General features: G+C 39.6%; 1 protein-coding gene across 5 annotated transcripts in view; it reads right to left on the bottom strand.

Moving 5' to 3' along the window:
- TPK1 (thiamin pyrophosphokinase 1) overlaps positions 1-18,702 on the bottom strand; it is a 332,218-nt gene that overhangs the window by 87,846 nt on the left and 225,670 nt on the right. For 2 of the 5 annotated variants that reach the window (XM_035699734.2, XM_035699733.2), the window contains exon 7: positions 9,299-9,410. In XM_035699734.2, coding sequence (XP_035555627.1) covers positions 9,299-9,410 — 112 coding nt within the window. Of the gene's footprint in view, positions 1-1,088; positions 5,131-9,298; positions 9,411-18,702 lie in introns of those variants that run through there. The other 3 variants (XM_025434004.3, XM_035699735.2, XM_025434002.3) reach the window with 3 other exon arrangements.

The following is an 18,702-nucleotide window of genomic DNA, read 5'->3' as shown; positions in this document are numbered from 1 at the left end:
ATCAACAGCCCTTATCAGAATCCTAGCTGACTTCATTGAAGTCAGTAAACAAAGTATAAAAACAAATTATGTCTCTGCATATAATTTGATAAATTCTGTACTATTTGATCTACCATATTTTATCAGTTCTAATATGTACATTTCCCCTCATCTCTGCAATTATAATTAGTATTTTTTCCTTAGTGAACATAAAATAATAATGTATCTTATAATCGATGACATCTTAAGTGTGATGAAATACAGTAATTTCACCTATTTGTAAACTTGAGAAAACAGTTTGGGGGTGGAAAACTTTCACTAACAGCTTCCTTGGGGGAGACGGAGGCACACATAGACAAAAATCCATCCTTATTATCATCTTTGATCACTAATGCATGTTTTTTATGTAAAAAAAATTAACAATATCTTTAATTCAATTCAAAGTGAGTGACCAGTTATCAAAGAATTAAGATACAAAAGATAATGGGCTCCTGGGTGACATAGCTGGTTGGCTCAGGTCATGATTTCGGGGTCATGAGATTGAGCCCTGCACTGTGCTCAGTGCACAGTCTGCCTAAGACTGTCTCTCCCTCTGCCCTTCCCCACCATGCACTCTCTCTCTAAAATAAATAAATCAGGGCAGCCCAGTTTAGTGTCTGCCTTCAGCCCAGGGCATGATCCTGGAGACCCAGGATTGAGTCCCACGTCAGGCTCCCTGCATGGAGCCTGCTTCTGTCTCTGTCTCTGTCTCTCTCATGAATAAATAAATAAAATCTTTTAAAAAAATAAAATAAATCTTAAAAAAAAAAGATAGGAAAGATATTGTCCTTGAATCAAACAGGAATTATTGTATACATAAACCACATCTTCTTTATCCATTCGTGGTTTATGTATACAATGGAATATTCCTCAGCCATTAGAAATGACAAATACCCACCATTTGCTTCAACATGGATGGAACTGGAGGGTACTATGCTGAGTGAAGTAAGTCAATCGGAGAAAGACAAACAGTGTATGTTCTCATTCATTTGGGGAATATAAATAATAGTGAAAGGGAATATAAGGGAAGGGAGAAGAAATGTGTGGGAAATATCAGAAAGGGAGACAGAACATAAAGACTCCTGACTCTGGGAAACGAACTAGGGGTGGTGGAAGGGGAGGAGGGCAGGGGGTGGGGGTGAGTGGGTGACGGGCACTGAGGGGGACACTTGACGGGATGAGCACTGGGTGTTATTCTGTATGTTGGTAAATTGAACACCAATAAAAATTATTTTATTAAAAAATAAAAAATAAAAAAAACAAACAGGAATTATTGATGTCACAGTTTAAGAGTGCCATTTTTAAAGCACTAGACTAGAAAAGCAATACTTAAAAATAATAACAAAGACACATAAAAATATAAAATATCTCACATATTAGTGGCACAAGCTCACCAAAGGTTATAACCTAAGTGGGCACAGCTGTTGTTGAGCCCTGACACCTATATGCCAGCCATTCCCAAGCTTCTATCTCTGGCACTGACCTCTCCCCTGCGCTCCAGACTTACAACACTAACTGACCAGAATCACGTAGAGCCGTAATGGAGTGAGAATTCAGGGTCCTTCTCACTGAAACTGCATTATTACCAGGTGTTGTTTTATAGCTCCATAAGCTGTTCCCTTGTTAGGCTGGCACTTAAAACTCCTCACAGAGGACTCCCACAGAAAATCTTGGTACCGGTACACACTTACTATAAATTATTTTCCACTGAGATGAAAAATCTTTTCAAATGGTTTTCTCTTAATTTTTCTCTTCAAAAATATTCCACTTGGGGTAGTCTTGAGTCTCTTTCACTCAGTGCTATAAAATTATTTCATTCTGTCATTTATTTTTGGATTTTGAAAACACGTAAAAGAAGGAACAATGAATGCATAATTTCACACTCAATTTGAGTGTTATAAATAAGAGGGATGGCTATTCCATTTGGTATTTTCTTTTTTTTTAATTTATTTTTTATTGGTGTTCAATTTACTAACATACAGAATAACCCCCAGTGCCCGTCACCCATTCACTCCCACCCCCCGCCCTTCCATTTGGTATTTTCTTAGGCCAAAGCATAAAGAAGTTCAGAGCTCCATCCCAGAGAATTTAAATTCTTCTTGCCAATCCTTTCCACTTCTTGCTTTCCCTCTACATGTTCCTTCCTCTTGTTTTCTTCTCTTTATCCCAAATTCATTTTAATGATTTCTTTTTAACATCAACTTGCCTTTTACAGAAAATCATTCATTTACTAATCAGAAACAGGGAAAAATAGCATTACAGACTTGAATTCAAATTTTGTGTTTATCCATCCCTAACGATGTGAATTTAGGCAAATCACTGCCCACAGCTTGAACCACCATGTCCTTATCTGAGGAATTCGCACAAGTGATAAACCGTACCACTTATCAGAGTGAAAGAAAATCATCTAGAATGAAAGAAAGGTTACACTTGACATGAACAGAAATTTCACAGAGGAAGACATAGGCATGGCCAACATGCACGTGAGAAAATGCTCCGCATCACTTGCCATCAGGGAAATACAAATCAAAACCACAATGAGATCCCACCTCACACCAGCGAGAATGGGGAAAATTAACAAGGCAGGAAACCACAAATGTTGGAGAGGATGCAGAGGAAAGGGAACCCTCTTACACTGTTGGTGGGAATGTGAACTGGGGCAGCCACTCTGGAAAACTGTGTGGAGGCTCCTCAAAGAGTTAAAAATAGACCTGCCCTACGACCCAGCAATTGCACTGCGGGGATTTACCCCAAAGATTCAGATGCAATGAAATGCTGGGACACCTGCACCCCAATGTTTCTAGCAGCAATGTCCACAAAAGCCAAACTGTGGAAGGAGCCTCGGTGTCCATCGAAAGATGAATGGATAAAGAAGATGTGGTCTATGTATACAATGGAATATTCCTCAGCCATTAGAAACGACAAATACCCACCATTTGCTTCGACCTGGATGGAACTGGAGGGTATTACGCTGAGTGAAGTAAGTCAATCGGAGAAGGACAAACATTATATGTTCACATTCATTTGAGGAATATAAATAATAATGAAAGGGAATATAAGGGAAGGGAGAAGAAATGTGTGGGAAATATCAGAAAGGGAGACAGAACATAAAGACTCCTAACTCTGGGAAAGGAACTAGGGGTGGTGGGAGGGGAGGAGGGCAGGGGGTGGGGGTGAGTAGGTGGCAGGCACTGAGGGGGGCACTTGACGGGATGAGCACTGTATGTTGTATGTTGGTAAATTGAACGCCAATAAAAAATAAATTTATTAAAAAAAAGAAAGGTTACACTTACGCATGTGGTAGTACACATGTAGGACATCCAAGAAAAACAGGAGGTCTAAAGGACAGGGTTAATGACAGGTTAGAAATGCATAAGAATCGGTTTGCTTATTAACTGTAGATTCTTCAACAGCAACAAGACAAGAAAGGGAAGGTAAGATTTTGTTTGTATGTGTAGCTACCTTCCTATGTGTAGCTAAACTGTTCATCAAGATGGTGGACAAAGAAAAGACACTTCTTTTATTTTTTATTTTTTTTTACTTTTATTTTATCATTTTTTTAAATTTATTTTTTATTGGTGTTCAATTTACCAACATACAGAATAACCCCCAGTGCTCATCACCCATTCACTCCCACCCCCTGCCCTCCTCCCCTTCTACCACCCCTAGTTCGTTTCCCAGAGTTAGCAGTCTTTACGTTCTGTCTCCCTTTCTGATATTTCCCACACATTTCTTCTCCCTTCCCTTATATTCCCTTTCACTATTATTTATATTCCCCAAATGAATGAGAACATATAATTGTTTGTCCTTCTCCGATTGACTTACTTCACTCAGCGTAATACCCTCCAGTTCCATCCACGTCGAAGCAAATTGTGGATATTTGTCGTTTCTAATGGCTGAGGAATATTCCATTGTATACATAAACCACATCTTCTTTATCCACTCATCTTTCGATGGACACCGAGGCTCCTTCCACAGTTTGGCTATTGTGGACATTGCTGCTAGAAACATCGGGGTGCAGGTGTCCCTGCATTTCATTGCATCTGTATCTTTGGGGTAAATCCCCAACAGTGCAATTGCTGGGTCGTAGGGCAGGTCTATTTTTAACTGAAAAGACACTTCTTGACAGAAGAGCAGACTCCTACTCATTCTCCTCTGCCTCCCAAAAGCATCTGGCTGTCACTGGGGATGCCCATGTCTTTAGACACAAAACTGCACGTCTCAGCCTCTTACGCAGCAAGGGTGGCTGTTCGAAAGTCCCAGCCACTGAGGCAAAAGAGGGTGGAGGCAGGAAGGACTTCTGGAAATGGCCGAACCCTGAAGCCTTGTTTTCCTGCCATGGGCACTCTCCTCTCTCACTTCCCATTCTGCTCTTTCTTTTCTCCTGATGCTGAACTGGGACCTGAGTAGCTGGAGTTGCAACATCTTGTGATTTTGAGGCAAAGGCTGAGGACGCACAGAAGCCATGCCCTGTAACCACTGACCTCTGTCATATTACATGAGGAACAAAGAAATAGGCTTTTTAAGGCTCCTGTTTCAGTTAGGCTTGACCAAACGCAAAACTTGATCGCCATCAAAAATACGACCATCAAAAATAGAAAACCCAAGTGAATCTATACTCACATTTTTTAGGAATAATAAAAGTGAGATGCCTGGGTGGCTCAGCCAGTTAAACATCTGACTCTTCATTTTGGCTCAGGTCATGATCTCAGGGTCATGAGATGGAGCCCCACATGGGGCTCCTCACTGGATATGGATCCTGCTTCAGATTCTCTTTCTCCCACTCCCTCTGCCCCTCCCCTCCTCTAGAAACAATAAAAACATTCAGCAATATACTGATATAATATATAAAATCAATTTTATGTCTATCTATATACTACCAAGGAGCTCAGAAAATGGAAATTTTTAAAAGGTGTAATTTATATCGATACAAAATATAGGGTTGCTAGAAATAAATCTTATATAAGATGTGCAGGATCTTATGGACAAAATTTTTAAATTATTGAAAGCAATGAAAAACTTTTAAGTAAATGGAGAGAGATATTATGTTTACAGAAGACTCAATCACACATAGGAATTTTCTTCCTCAATTGTTGTATTCTTCCAACTAATCTGGAAATGAAAAATAATTCCAATAAAACTTACAGTGGAATTGTGTACATGACACTCATCAAGTTAATGCTAACATTTATGAAGACTGAAAAGCCAGGAATAACCATGAAATTCTCTCTACAAAGTTGGGAGACTCCAGTTGGCCATATTTCAGTATTATAAAGCTACTGTAATCAAGGCAGTGTAGGATCAGTACAGAAAGAAGTGTGTAAGCCAAGAGAACAGACTAGAAATTCAAGAAACATCCCCCTGAATGTGAAGACTTATGGTTGGAGAAAGTATGATAAATGGTGCTAGGGCAACTGGTTATCGGTAATGGAAAACAAAATCAGATCTCTAGCTCATATCATACACAAAAATCAATTTCAGGTGCAAGAAAAGACCTAAAAATAAGACGTAAAACTACAATGTGAGAATGTCTTTATGACTGTGGGGAATAGAAAGATGACTTCAGACAAAAACTACAAATCCCCAAGAAAAAGATTGATACATTTGACTGCCTTTAACTTACTAACCTCAACACATACAGAAATGCAGTAAACAACTGGAAAAGGCAAAGTACAGCCAAGAAGAAGATAATTGGGACTGAAGTACTTCTTTTTTTTTAAAAAAGATTTTATTTATTTATTCATGAGAGACACAGAGAGAGAGAGGCAGAGACACAGGCAGAGGGAGAAGCAGGCTCCATGCAGGGAGCCTGACTTGGGACTTGATCCCGGGTCTCCAGGATCACGCCCTGGGCTGAAGGCGGCGCTAAACCGCTGAGCCACCCAGGGATCCCTGAAGTACTTCTAATAACAAGGGAAAACCAAATAGTCCAATAGCTAAAAGGGCAAAAGAAAGTGATCCACAGAAGAAGAAACCGGCATGGTTAATAACTACAAAAAATGCTTTCCTCAGTGGTAACCAGAAACCATGATGAAATATCACTGACATGCATCACACTGGCAAAAATGAGGAGATCTGACAATACCAAGAATTGCATGAGGATGCAGAGCATGGGAGCTCCTGCGTTCTCCTGGGTGAGCGTACAATGGCATACCCACCATTAGAGCAATATGGCACACCTAGTAAAGGGGAAGGTGCTCTTGCCTATGATGCAGCTATTTTACTCCCAAGTGTACACGGCCTAGAGAAACCCCGGTACCAGACACATGTCACAGAATGTTCACAGCATATGGCTATGAAGTGAATTATTGTCATACACGTAGTTGTAAAGTTTCACTCTGGGTGTTGAGTACAAAGGCACTTTTTGAGAGACAGAATGTAATGAGAGATACTGCAGATTGAAACAGGGAAATCAGATTAGCTTCAGAACTTGGGGCATCATGTTTTAGAGTGGGTAATGACTGGGACACAGCCAACCTCTGGACCCCCTGCAGGAATTTTTTTTTTTTTTTTTTTTTTAAGAAAGGCAGACTGCCACACACAGCACCTCATACGGATGTGTCTGGTGTCTTGGAAGCTTGACTACCCTACGTTTTCCTATACATGGACCCTGAGTGCTGGTCTGGAGGTTCTAGCAGGGGTGTACAGCTACTCGTATACCCTTGATCAAAGAATGATTCTCCTCTATCAGGGAAGGTTGTCCTCTATGATCCAGGGCACAGCCTTGGGAGCAATGCACAAGGAATAGTGGTGAGAGTGGAAGGGGACACTTGCCTAGCCAGCCAGAGCAGCCAAGATCAACCCTGCTGATCAATGGGTGATGGTGTCACAGCCAGATCACCCTCAAATCCCTGAGGGAAACTGATAGGTTTCCTTAGGAGCACTTGCAGGTTTTCCTTGACCTAAGAGGTGAGCAGCACCTGAGTTACTGTACCTTCTTTATCCTTCCTGGGCCATCCTGTCACTTCATAGGTGTGCCTGATAGGTTGACATTGACCGAGGGCTCTGCTTTCACAATGACAGTGAGTTAAGTAGGGCCCCTGCCCTCTCCATGAAAGATATCTAGACACTGCTCTTCAAGTTGACATTGCATCATTTCCCAGCTGTTATTACCACTTTTTAATGATGTAATATTACCTATCACAAGACCCCATTAGTTAGCACTTTGATCACAGAGAATTGCTGAAACAGTTTGTCTCGTTTTCTTGCCCTGCATACTGCATTAAGTGACTATTTATACACTGTACGTAAAATTGTAGAGGAAAAATATTATTGTTGCAAAGTCAAAGCAATCTGTAAATATATAAATAAGTAATAGTACAGAGTATTTCTGCAGGACTAAAAATTATCACAGAGAGTAAGATTAAACGCCACGGCATGCCCGAGGCCCCCTTCCCAGAGTCAGCTTCATTACATGGAATTAGGGTGTACCCATTACTGTAGGACACAGGGAATCAGAAGATATTCTGGAGAGCCCTAGTGGATCCTGTATAATCCTCTGACTCTGTCCCATCACCGTGAGATAAAGGAAGTGGAGCCACTGGCTGGACTGCCAACCGTCCTCCCTGCTCAGTACTCCTCCTAACTTGGTGCCAGCCCTGAAGAGTGAGGTCACTGCCGGTTCCAGAAGGACTTCACCAGTGTCTAGACTGGGTTCTGGGAATGAATGGAAATCTAAAAGAGTACATTTGTTTTAGGTTGGAAATGTTTGCATAAAAAGTTTCTAATGGGAGCTCATGTCAGCTTCAGCTAAACAGCTTCAAAGCCTGTCATATATTTCTGTGCACTGGAGTGGATCTGTCTCACTGTCCTTTCAAATTCTGATGAGCTCTCTAGACATTTGCCTCAAAATACCTCTAGTTTTTCCTAATTGTTGCAGCAGTGGCTCATAGAAAAGTCTCTTAAAATATCTTTTTATCTTCAAATTATTTACTTCTTGAAATATTTATTTCCTCGTGGGAACCTAAGAGTTTTACATGTTATAAAAGAATGACAAGATTCCATATTTTAGTTTTTTACAAGCTTAGAGGTAACTGGTCAATCAGGAGACAATCCCTTTGACATCCACAAAGCTCTTTGATTAAATTACTACCATTCTTAAAGAGACTAGAGTTGACCTATTTCAGAAGCCTCATGGTTTATTTTGGAATCAGCACTTATTTCATGAAAAGATCCACTCATTTTCTGTTCCTTTCAAATCAGACAGTTTTAGTACAACTAGGACCTATTACAGTTAATAAGTACTGGGAAACATTTTAAAACTTAGTAAAAGCAGCTAATCTTATAAAATCTCAGAGGTTTGACTATGAAAAGAACTTGCTACTTTAGTTAGAATAGCTACTTCTCTGAAAAGTAAAGTAGGCTTCAAGAACACAAAATCATGAAGAAGGATGGACAAAGAATTCTTAGATTCAACACCAGAAGTAGAATCCATAAGAGGAAAATCAGACTTCATCAAAACTAAATTAATAAATTTAGTGAACTAAATCTCAGAAAATGATATAAGTCAAAGACTTTGAGACAGTATTTTCAAGTGATGTATCTGATAAAAGACTTATTTCTGGAATGTATAAGGAAATCTTACAACTCAACCTTAAAAGGAAAATAATGGAATTAAAATATGAGCAAAAAGGGCAGCCCAGGTGGCTCAGTGGTTTAGCACTGCATTAAACCCAGGGCGTGATCCTGGAGACCTTGGATCGAGTCCCACATCAGGCTCCCTGCATGGAGCCTGCTTCTCCCCCTGCCTGTGTCTCTGCCTCTCTCTCTCTCTCTGTGTGTGTGTGTGTGTGTGTCTCTCATGAATATATAAATAAAATCTTTAAATAAAAAAAATATGAGCAAAAGATCTGAAGACACTACACCAACGAAAATAAACAGATGACCCATGAGGACATGAAAAGGTGTTTGACATCATTAGTCATCAGGGAAAAAGCAAATAAAACCACAGTGAGATACGATGGCATATCCACTAAGATGTGTAAAAACAAAATAAAAAGATAGTAACAAGTGTTGGTGAGGCTGTGGGAGAAACTGGAGACCTCACACATTGCTGGTAGGAATATGAAATGGTGCAGCTGCTTTGGAAGATAGCCCGGCAGTTCAATGAAAGGTTTAATACAGACATACCTGTGATCCAACAGGCTCACTGCTAGGCATATACCAGACACACACACACACACACACACACACACACACACACACACACACATACACACACACACACAAAGAAAAAGAAAGAAAAAATGAAAACCACCCTTTGTGCAAGGGTTTTACTTACTGAGGTTCCACTTTAGGCCTGTTGTCGTAACATGATTACAAGACTGTCCAACGGGAATAAGGCCACACCAATCACCTTCCATTCCAGTGTCTACATGCATTTTGTGCTTCCCCTGAAGTAGAGACGGAATGATCATTAGCATAGTGAAGAGAAAGGACAGGATGTCAGTGTGCCCTGAAGACCTGGTCGTATGCACCAGGTACCATCCCAGAACCTCACACAGCTTATCATACTTAATCCTAACATCAAATTTAAGTAGTACATGCTGAAGAATCCCAGGAACTTTCACCTGATTTAACCTTAGCCACAATTTTAGAAGGTAGTTTATTGCTAGTAAATACTTTTACATATGAGAAAATTGAAGTTTGTAGAGATTAAATGTGTCCAGGACCATACAGATAACAAGGGGGCAGAATCAGGATTTCTACCTATACTTGCCAATTCGAAGACTAAACTGATTCCGCATGCTAAACGATGTAGCACTCTATGATGATTCTAGGGTTTTAATCAAATACTTGCTCGAATGTAAATAAAACACTGCTTCCTAAGTAAAATCTCTACTTTACCTCAGACTTGGGCTTCTAGCTTTCAGAATTCAATGTTAATCTTGCTAATAACAGTTAGCCTGCTTCCTATACCCATGGTTACTCTAGGGGATGCTCAGTGAGAAGTATCTCTACCAGGAAATGGTATCTACCTTGAGGAATGAGTATGCTTCCTCCATCTGGATTAGGAAAGCTGATATAATTTACTATGTTTCAAGTTTTCAGTTTATAAAAAGGTTAAAGTTAAATGTAATGTTTAATCAAGGCTACAATGATTGCTTTTAAATAGAACACTTGGAAATTCCTCTTCTTCTGCAAAGTAATGACTTTCCATGACGTTTCTATTCTATTCATTATCCTTAGGGTATATGATATTCTTTATTTTAATAAAATATTATTTAAAAGTTGGATATATGACACATTACCAGTAAGGTACTTATACCTCCTTCTACAGCATTTTATTTCAACTCTGTATTTCATACTCTGTTACAGGCTCTGAGAACTTACTCTCCTCTATATAAGACCTTAGAGTACAAGTAGCTTTGTCTTTAGTCAAAGGATTGCTTTTATTAGGAAAACAACTCTCTAAATTATTTATCAGTTCTTGAAACTTAACACAAGTTCATGTAGGTCTTTACTACCTATACAACTCATAAATATGTATTTTTATTTGAACATTCAACCAGAAGGCATATATTCAATTAAGAGGGCTTAAATATATTCAAACACAATGAATGTTTAAAGAAAACATAAAATATATTTGTACTTGATGCCCATAACTGGAAAAAACATGGGCATCAAATGTAGACATACACCAAGCAATGGGTTAGATGCACTCAGAGAAATGTGGATGGACTGAAAATATAATGCATTGTGAAAACAATGCCCCATAAGAAACAGAATTAGGATAGATTACAGACCCCATCTATATAAATTCAAAAAAATACAAACTCAACAAGATACTTCTAATAACAAAATTTAAATATATATAAAAAATTTAAATATATATGCGTGTGTGTATATGTACACACTAACATGTCTGTCTATGGGAAAAGTAAGGAGAATGAGAATGTGGTTTAGAGATAAAAAGGAGGCAAATGGATCAATCAATAAGGATTCTTGCCTGGACCAGGGATGATAATGTGCCATGAACCAAGCAACATCACTGACTCAACACTGAAATCTTATAAAAAAGAACAGTATGCTTTTTAGATATAAAGCAATATAGGACAGAAATTCTTAGACTCTTGTGAAGAAAAAAATAGGGAAAATATTATAATAATTCTAAACAATAATTCAAGAAAGAGGAATAATTGGGATACAGCAATGGAAAAAACTCAGGAGTGAAATGAAAACTAATATTGTTTTTGAAAACTGATCTTTGTCATTTTTGTTTTAGGTCAGTTTAGAGCAAAAGCATAGAAACTATTATTATAGCAATGGGAATGTTTTAGATATTCAGAGTAAAAGCAGTAACTGTCAGAAGGTACAAGTAAGGAAGAGTGGAAGAAAGTAAGTGGCCCTCATCTTCTCATCAGGTTACATCGTAAGAGAGTCAAGAAATAGTGCATAAAGTGGTAGATTTTTGGGCAGCCCGGGTGGCTCAGCGGTTTAGTGACACCTTCGGCCCAGGGTGTGATCCTGGAGACCCAGGATCAAGTCCCACGTCGCGCTCCCTGCATGGGGCCTGCTTCTCCCTCTGCCTGTGTCTTTGCCTCTCTCTCTGTGTGTGTGTGTGTGTGTCTCTCATGAATAAATAAATAAAATCTTTTTTTAAAAAATAAAGTGGTAGATTTTTAAAGGGCAGGATTGAAAAATTTGGTCTGACCTTAGTAACGGGTAATGCGGGTATCATGCCTAAGAAGCAGAAAAGGGACAGAGGAGGGAGACTTGAAATAGCTCTGGCCTTCCTCTGGTCACACTCCTCATTCATAAACCTCTGCGCCAGCATCAGAGACGTCCCTCCTGCAGCTGTCTATGGGCAGACTGTGACCACTGCAAGGAAGGTGAAGCACAGAGAAGTAGGAAAGACACTAACTAGAGACCCGGTCAGGTGCAGAGGAGTGGGGGGCAGAGGGTGGCCCAGGGACAGGAGCAGAACTCAGGTCCATGAAGGAGGGTACACAGGTGCAAAGCCATGACGCAGAGTCAGGACACCTACTGACTGCGCCCTGCAGGTAGGGCAGGACGGGGTGGGGTGGGGGGCACAGGAGGTTGTCAGGGCAGTGATGCTATTCCGTGTGACCCGAGGATGACAAACACATGCCCTTATACATTTGTCAAGACCCACAGAATCTATAACACCAGGAGTGAACCCTAACATAAATTATGGGCTTTTGAAAATAATATACAATATTGGTTTGTCATCTGTAACACAAGCACCACACTGATGCGAGATAAGAGGGGAGCCTGTGAGCAGGAGAGGGGACATGCGGAAGCTTCCCGTCTAATCTGCTCAATTTTCTGTAAACCCAAAACTGTTCTAAAAATAGTTTATTAATTAAAAAAAAAAAGTATCTCTATGACCTTTCAGTTTCTTGTCCCTTACTGGGACTGGCAGCGGTGGGATGGTGGGTGTGAAACCTATTCCGCCAGATGAACGGTACAGCCCAGAGGGAATTGTGCAGCTGTTTCTCAGCAGCCATTACAACTTATGCTGCTTCCCCCCACCTAAAACCAGGCAGTTTTGTTTGTTTAAATCATCAGCTGCCTTAATTTCTTCATACAGAATTTCCTCCTAAATTGATTTACATGGACTAGCTTTGCCAGGCGAGTTTGAGTATTGTTTCTCCCTACCACTCTCCCTTACAGAAATAACTTTCTCTGAAGGTACAGATGCTAAAGATAACACAAATTATCATCCATAAGGTGCCAAACATAACACACCTTAACAAATTCTGAAAGCCTCCTTCACAATGAAAAGGAGTATTGTAGAAATTCTGATTTCCTTCATAGTACCTTGGTTTTAGCAGCAAAGGGATAGAAAGCAGTGGTGGCTTTTCATGTTGGTAGGTCATGGCCTGATAAGGCCCATCTTCCCAGGGTGCCCATCAGAAAGCACAGCATACCAGGGGGTTACAGGTCACCCACAGCCTCGTGAGCACTGGGTGGCAGACAGCATCAGAAGGGCAGGGATGCTCATCTGGCCCAGATGGCTCTAGCCCTGTCTTGGGTAACCACGTCTTTGACAATGAGGCCCACAGTTAGAGACTGTGACTTCTTCATTCCTTATCAAAGAGGGATCTGTGTGTCGTTGGGCTATCTTACTTTCGGTGTGTTATAGTTAACCCTGATCTTTTCATTGTTTGTGGTCTGCGTTAGGGTTTGGTTGTGGTCAGCTGAGCACATTCGTATGTTTGGTGTTCCTGCTAACTTCTGTAGAGAATGGTGGAGGAGCTCGATGTGCAGGGCAATGGGGGGTGTGGGGGTGTGTATGAAATAGGTGATGTGGATGAAGGAGGGCACTTGTGATGAGCACTAGGTGATGTATGGAAGTGCTGAATCACTCTATTGTACACCTGAAACTAATATAACACTGTGTTCACGATACTGGAATTTTAAATTAAAAAGAGAAAAAAAAGAATGGTTAAGGAAGTAAGGAATGGTTTCTCAACGGGTGGACATTAACTCCCTAAGAGAAGATTTTTCAACTTGTATCATATAATGCAAAGGAAACAGCACATATACATGTTAAGTTTTATTATTCCAGGGAGAGGATGCTGTTATAAAATCCACTGATTTAAATGACACAGTGGTAAGCTTTTTTTTCTAGGCTTGCTATATATTCATTGCCTCCCTCATTATGTTAACATTCAACACACCTTGAAATGTTTAATCTGGGAATAAACTAGTTTGTAGACTTGAAAAGTCACAGATAGGCTTTAGCCTGCAGTCAATTAATATTTTTTCTCTTGTTCCAAAAAGATGTTTAGCCATATGTGAATGGTCTTTGTGTTCATAAATATGCAGATTTAGCTTGGTATGGTTAAAGGAGAGCATTATTATGCTTTACTCCTGTATCTTCAGTCTGTGTGACATCTTTAAAAAATGAACAACAAAAGGAATTTTTGTTCATTCCTCAGATTTCCCGATTCATAATATATGCTAGCCTATATGTGATTTGACATAGGCAGGCATACAGCCTGACATTAAAGAACTTCCCTAAAGATTTATGCCATTACTGGAGACTAGAGGCACATGAACTAATCATTGACTTCCATCTACTCTCATGAATCACAGCACAAGTTCCTGTTCCGTCCCCTGTTTGGAGCTAAAATAACTCTTTGAAGTCAAAGGCAGTTCTATATAGTAAAGATGGGACAAAAATCGATCAGATGGTTTGCTTTTCCAATCATGGTTATTTTTAAACATATTAACAACTGCAATCCAGTATGAAATTGTAATTTAGTGAAAGGTAGCAAAGCTATTGCTTGGCATCTGTGCTGGAAATCTATACTTATGAGCAAGTTATAGGCAGTCAGCATCGGCAGATCACTTTCGCTAGACTAATGCCAACCAAGAGCAGAACATATACCAACAAATACGTAAAGAAAGGATTAGAAATCAGTGTCACTTTACTTGTATTATGCTTACCCTTTGCAAATGACTAAGATTCCACTGAGAGAAAACATAAAGTTCATCCTAGATTTAGCTTTTGCAAACACATCAATGAGCCATCTGAATTTTGTTTACATCTCTGAATCATTAAATACAGTAACTATGCCAAGTTTTATGCCAAGATATCTTTGTGTGGATCTCACAAAATACACAGTAGTTTAACAAGATCATTCACAAAGCAACCAAACAGAAGAAGAACATTGTATTTAGTGCAGAAGATTCAGGAAGGAGGTGCCCATGACAGTTATAAAGTGGATGACCATTCATCAAATTGCTGTTAATGCTGTACTTACACCCTGTGGCTAACTGCAGCTAAGGTTTCTGGCACACAGACCCAGTATGAATGAAATACCACTGTATGCTGATTAAACACAAGGACAAGCTCTGGTAGCTCATTTTTCATTTGTTTGTCCAGGTAGTTAAAATATTTATCAACAAACACTGTAGGAAATTAAATAGCTTGCAGGAAGCAAGCACGGGGGTGGGGATGAGGGTAGATGGAGGTATCTATACTGTATTTGCCAAAAGTGACTACCTCTCTCATGCGAACACAGACCTCTGTGATGGTGTATTTTCACAAGACTGCTCATGTGACAGAAAGTACTCGCAAGAGAAATGGTCTCCCCAGTGAATTTGTGGCTGTAAAGTATCAGGGCTAGAAGACTTGTATCTTTACTTTTATTCTGCTTCACAAGTACAGAATTCAAAACTCAAGTGTATTGGTTTTATTCAAAATAGTCTATAATGAATTAATGTTATATTAACATATTTACTTATTTTATTGACGATATTTCCTTTTGAAAATTCATTAATACCTTCTCTATAGATAGATTTTAGTTTCCAATCATGGCAGAAGCACATTTTCCAAAGTGCATTCCGCAGAATACAACTCCCAGGATCAGGTAAGATCGGAAAGATTCTCTTCTTGGAAGTCACAATGCACACCAGCATGGTTAGAAGTTCTAGGTAGTTGTGTAGCAAAGAAACACTGTTTACCTGAGAGCTTACCTGACTACATATCCTCCACCTGCCCCTCAAATAACACCTCATAAATACCTGTGGTCCCTTTCACGAATATGGCGCCAAAGGTGAAGAAGGAAGTCCCCGCCCCTCCCAAAGCTGAAGCCAAAGTAAAGGCTTTGAAAGCTAAGAAAGTGGTGCTGAAAGGTGTGCACAGTCACACACACCAAAAAAGATCCGTACGTCACCTACATTCTGACGACCCAAGACCCTGCGTCTCCGAAAGCAGCCAAAATATCCTTGAAAGAGCGCCCCCAGGAAAACAAGCTTAATCACTATGCCATCAAGTTCCCCTTAACTACTGAGTCAGCCATGAAGAAAATAGAAGACAACAACACACTTGGTTCATTGTGGATGTCAAGGCCAATAAGCACCAGATCAAACAGGCTGTGAAGAAGCTCTATGACATTGACGTGGCCAAGGTCAACACCTTGATCAGGCCTGATGGAGAGAAGAAAGCATATGTTTGACTGGCTCCTGACTATGATGCTTTGGATGTTGCCAACAAAATTGGGATCATCTGAGTCCAGCCAACTATAAATCTAAATTTTTTTACCATAAAAAAAAAATAAATGAATAAATGAATGAATGGATGAATGAATGAATGAATAAATACATACATACATACATACATACCTGTGGCATCTGCATTTCATGAAATCCACATAGGAAAATACTGATTTGGAATAGTAATCTTATATACCGCATCCAAAACTGTAATACTTTGGTTTACTATTTCCTCAGCCAAAACATTTCAATGATGTGTTTTGAAATTAATGATCTCTATCTGATTTTCATTTTGGAAATTACTGGATAACCTCAGGGCAACATTATGTGTTTTGACATGAGATAGGCTTACTCTCTGATTAAAAGGTTAATGACAGGGGCACCTGGGTGGCTCAGTGGTTCCGCGCCTGACTTCGGCTCAAGTCCCACATCCGGCTCCCCTTAGGGAGGCTGTGTCTCTGCCTCTCTCTGTGTCTCTCATCAATAAAGTCTTTTTTGTTTGTTTGTTTTTAAAGATTTTATTTATTTATTCAGAGAGACACAGAGAGAGAGGCAGAGACAGAGACACAGGCAGAGGGAGTAGCAGGCTCCATGCAGGGAGCCCAACATGGGACTCGAACCAGGTCTTCTGGGATCACGCCCTGGACTGAAGGCAGCACTAAACAGCTGAACCACCCGGGCTGCCCTAAATAAAGTCTTTTTAAAAAATTAAAAGATTAATGACAATACTGGATGGTTATCAAAAGAAAGCCTTCTGCATGCTAGTTAAGCTAGTTTGTTAATTCAAAAGTCAAAAATATTTATGAAATACCTACTAATATTACAGACAGTAGAATATGGGACACCTGGGTGGCTCAGCGGTTGAGAGGCTGCCTTCAGCTCAGGGTGTGATCCCAGGATCCAGGATGGAGTCCCACTCCCTGCAGGGAGCCTGCTTCTCTCATGAATAAATAAATTTAAAAAAAAGAGAGACAGCAGAATACTATAATGATAGGCTAATTTCCTCATTAATTCCCAACACTGGCTATTTAAAAATAAAACTGATGAAATTGATGTTTATCCTTTCTTTTCTGTCACTATGCATTGAAACTTTTTACATTGCATCCTATTCCAGTCAGGAGAGGTGGTGTGGTGAGTGCCCTCATACTAAAGTGTCAGAAACCTACGCTTGGCTTCTCCCAAAGATATATACATTTTAAGTGATGACTTCTAAAGACAATACTTACCCCAGAAGCAAGCATTTCTAACAAGACAGGTTACACTAATGATATATTTTGAGTCAGAGTGATGGTAGAGTTTTCAAATAGCTTCAGATGAATGTTGTTATTCTACTTAACGTATGGAATGATCACGATTGTCCATGTTCTCCTGTCTATTCCTATGCTGTTTCTCCATCCCTAACCTGGACAAACTTCAAAGCAAAGGGCAAGCTCTACTTTTGTATGAAAACTCCTTGTGTTTTCCAGGTAACACAGATCACTTGCTTCTAATGGTTACCATCTTTACGCTAGCATTTTGTTACTGTGACGTACCTCTCAGATGGGTTCATGTTGTATCTTTTGAAGATAAAATGTTTTATTTCTGCCTTTTATTTCTGTTGGATTTATAGCACAATGCAATAAACAAATTAAGTGTCTAATAAATACCTGAGTTTAGAGCAAAAAGAAAAGCATGTCAACACGCTTAGTAAAATCTTTATCAAAGTTTGAGTAGATGAACAATAGTCTAGTTGAACTGAAAGAACTCATTAGAGACATGTATACTTCTTTGTGTAGATGTATATGCCTCACTGGACAGTATGACAGAGGCACACATCGCCAATAATTATGAGCACTTGCCAACAATACTCAAAATACCCGTAAAGGTGAATACAGAGTACCCATTCTATGTCTGTGTGTGAAATGGGGTTTACAATACTACCTCACTGGGTTACTTTGAGGGCTAAGTGAGATAACATGCATAAGGTGCCAAGAACAGGGCTTCAAACATTCACATCAGAAATTGAAGTACTTGCCCTGCTCCCTCCAGCAGGTCCTCCAAGTTTAAAGGGAATACAAGTTTTCCTTCCACTCTTCTCTCTGCTTTTTGTTTTACAAAGCCTAGGAACTTTGTCCCATGAATTTCTGAAGGAAACTACACGTGAAAATACATTAGTCTCCTAAGACTAATCTGAAATATTAGCAGGAAGGTAGAAAAAGAAATTTTTGTCTTTAAACATTTTATGTGAAACTTTCATAAAGCATTAATTAGTCTTAATGAGAAGAATCATATCTCCATTTGGTTTATAAACACTCTAGTTTTTAGTAAATTATTTTTTAAAATGTACCCCTATTTTGAAATAGTCATTCTTTGTAGGAGTATAAACATGAACTTTGATCGCTGATTTTAGAAAAGTTCTAAAAGCTCCTTCTGAGGTCTCATCTAGTCATCACATCTAAAATGCAATCCTTTGTTTTGGGAATGCTCAGTATGAACTGAAACTACTACTAAGATAACACAAGATTCTCTTTCTCTTTTTTAAAGATTTTATTTATTTGAGAAAGAAAGAGACAGAGAGCATGAGTGGGAGGAGGGGGAGAGAGAGAGGAGGAACAAGCAGACTCCCCACTGAGCAGGGAGCCTGCCTGGGGACTCCATCCCAGGACCCTGAGATCCTAACCTGAGCTGAAGTCAGAATCTTAACTAAGCCACCCAGGTGCCCCCAAGATTCTCTTT

The sequence above is a fragment of the Canis lupus genome, chromosome 16 (genome assembly GCF_003254725.2).
Source record: "Canis lupus dingo isolate Sandy chromosome 16, ASM325472v2, whole genome shotgun sequence".
Lineage (NCBI taxonomy): Eukaryota > Metazoa > Chordata > Mammalia > Carnivora > Canidae > Canis > Canis lupus.
Note: the sequence above shows the minus strand (reverse complement) of the source record. Positions and strands in the feature narration are given on the sequence as shown.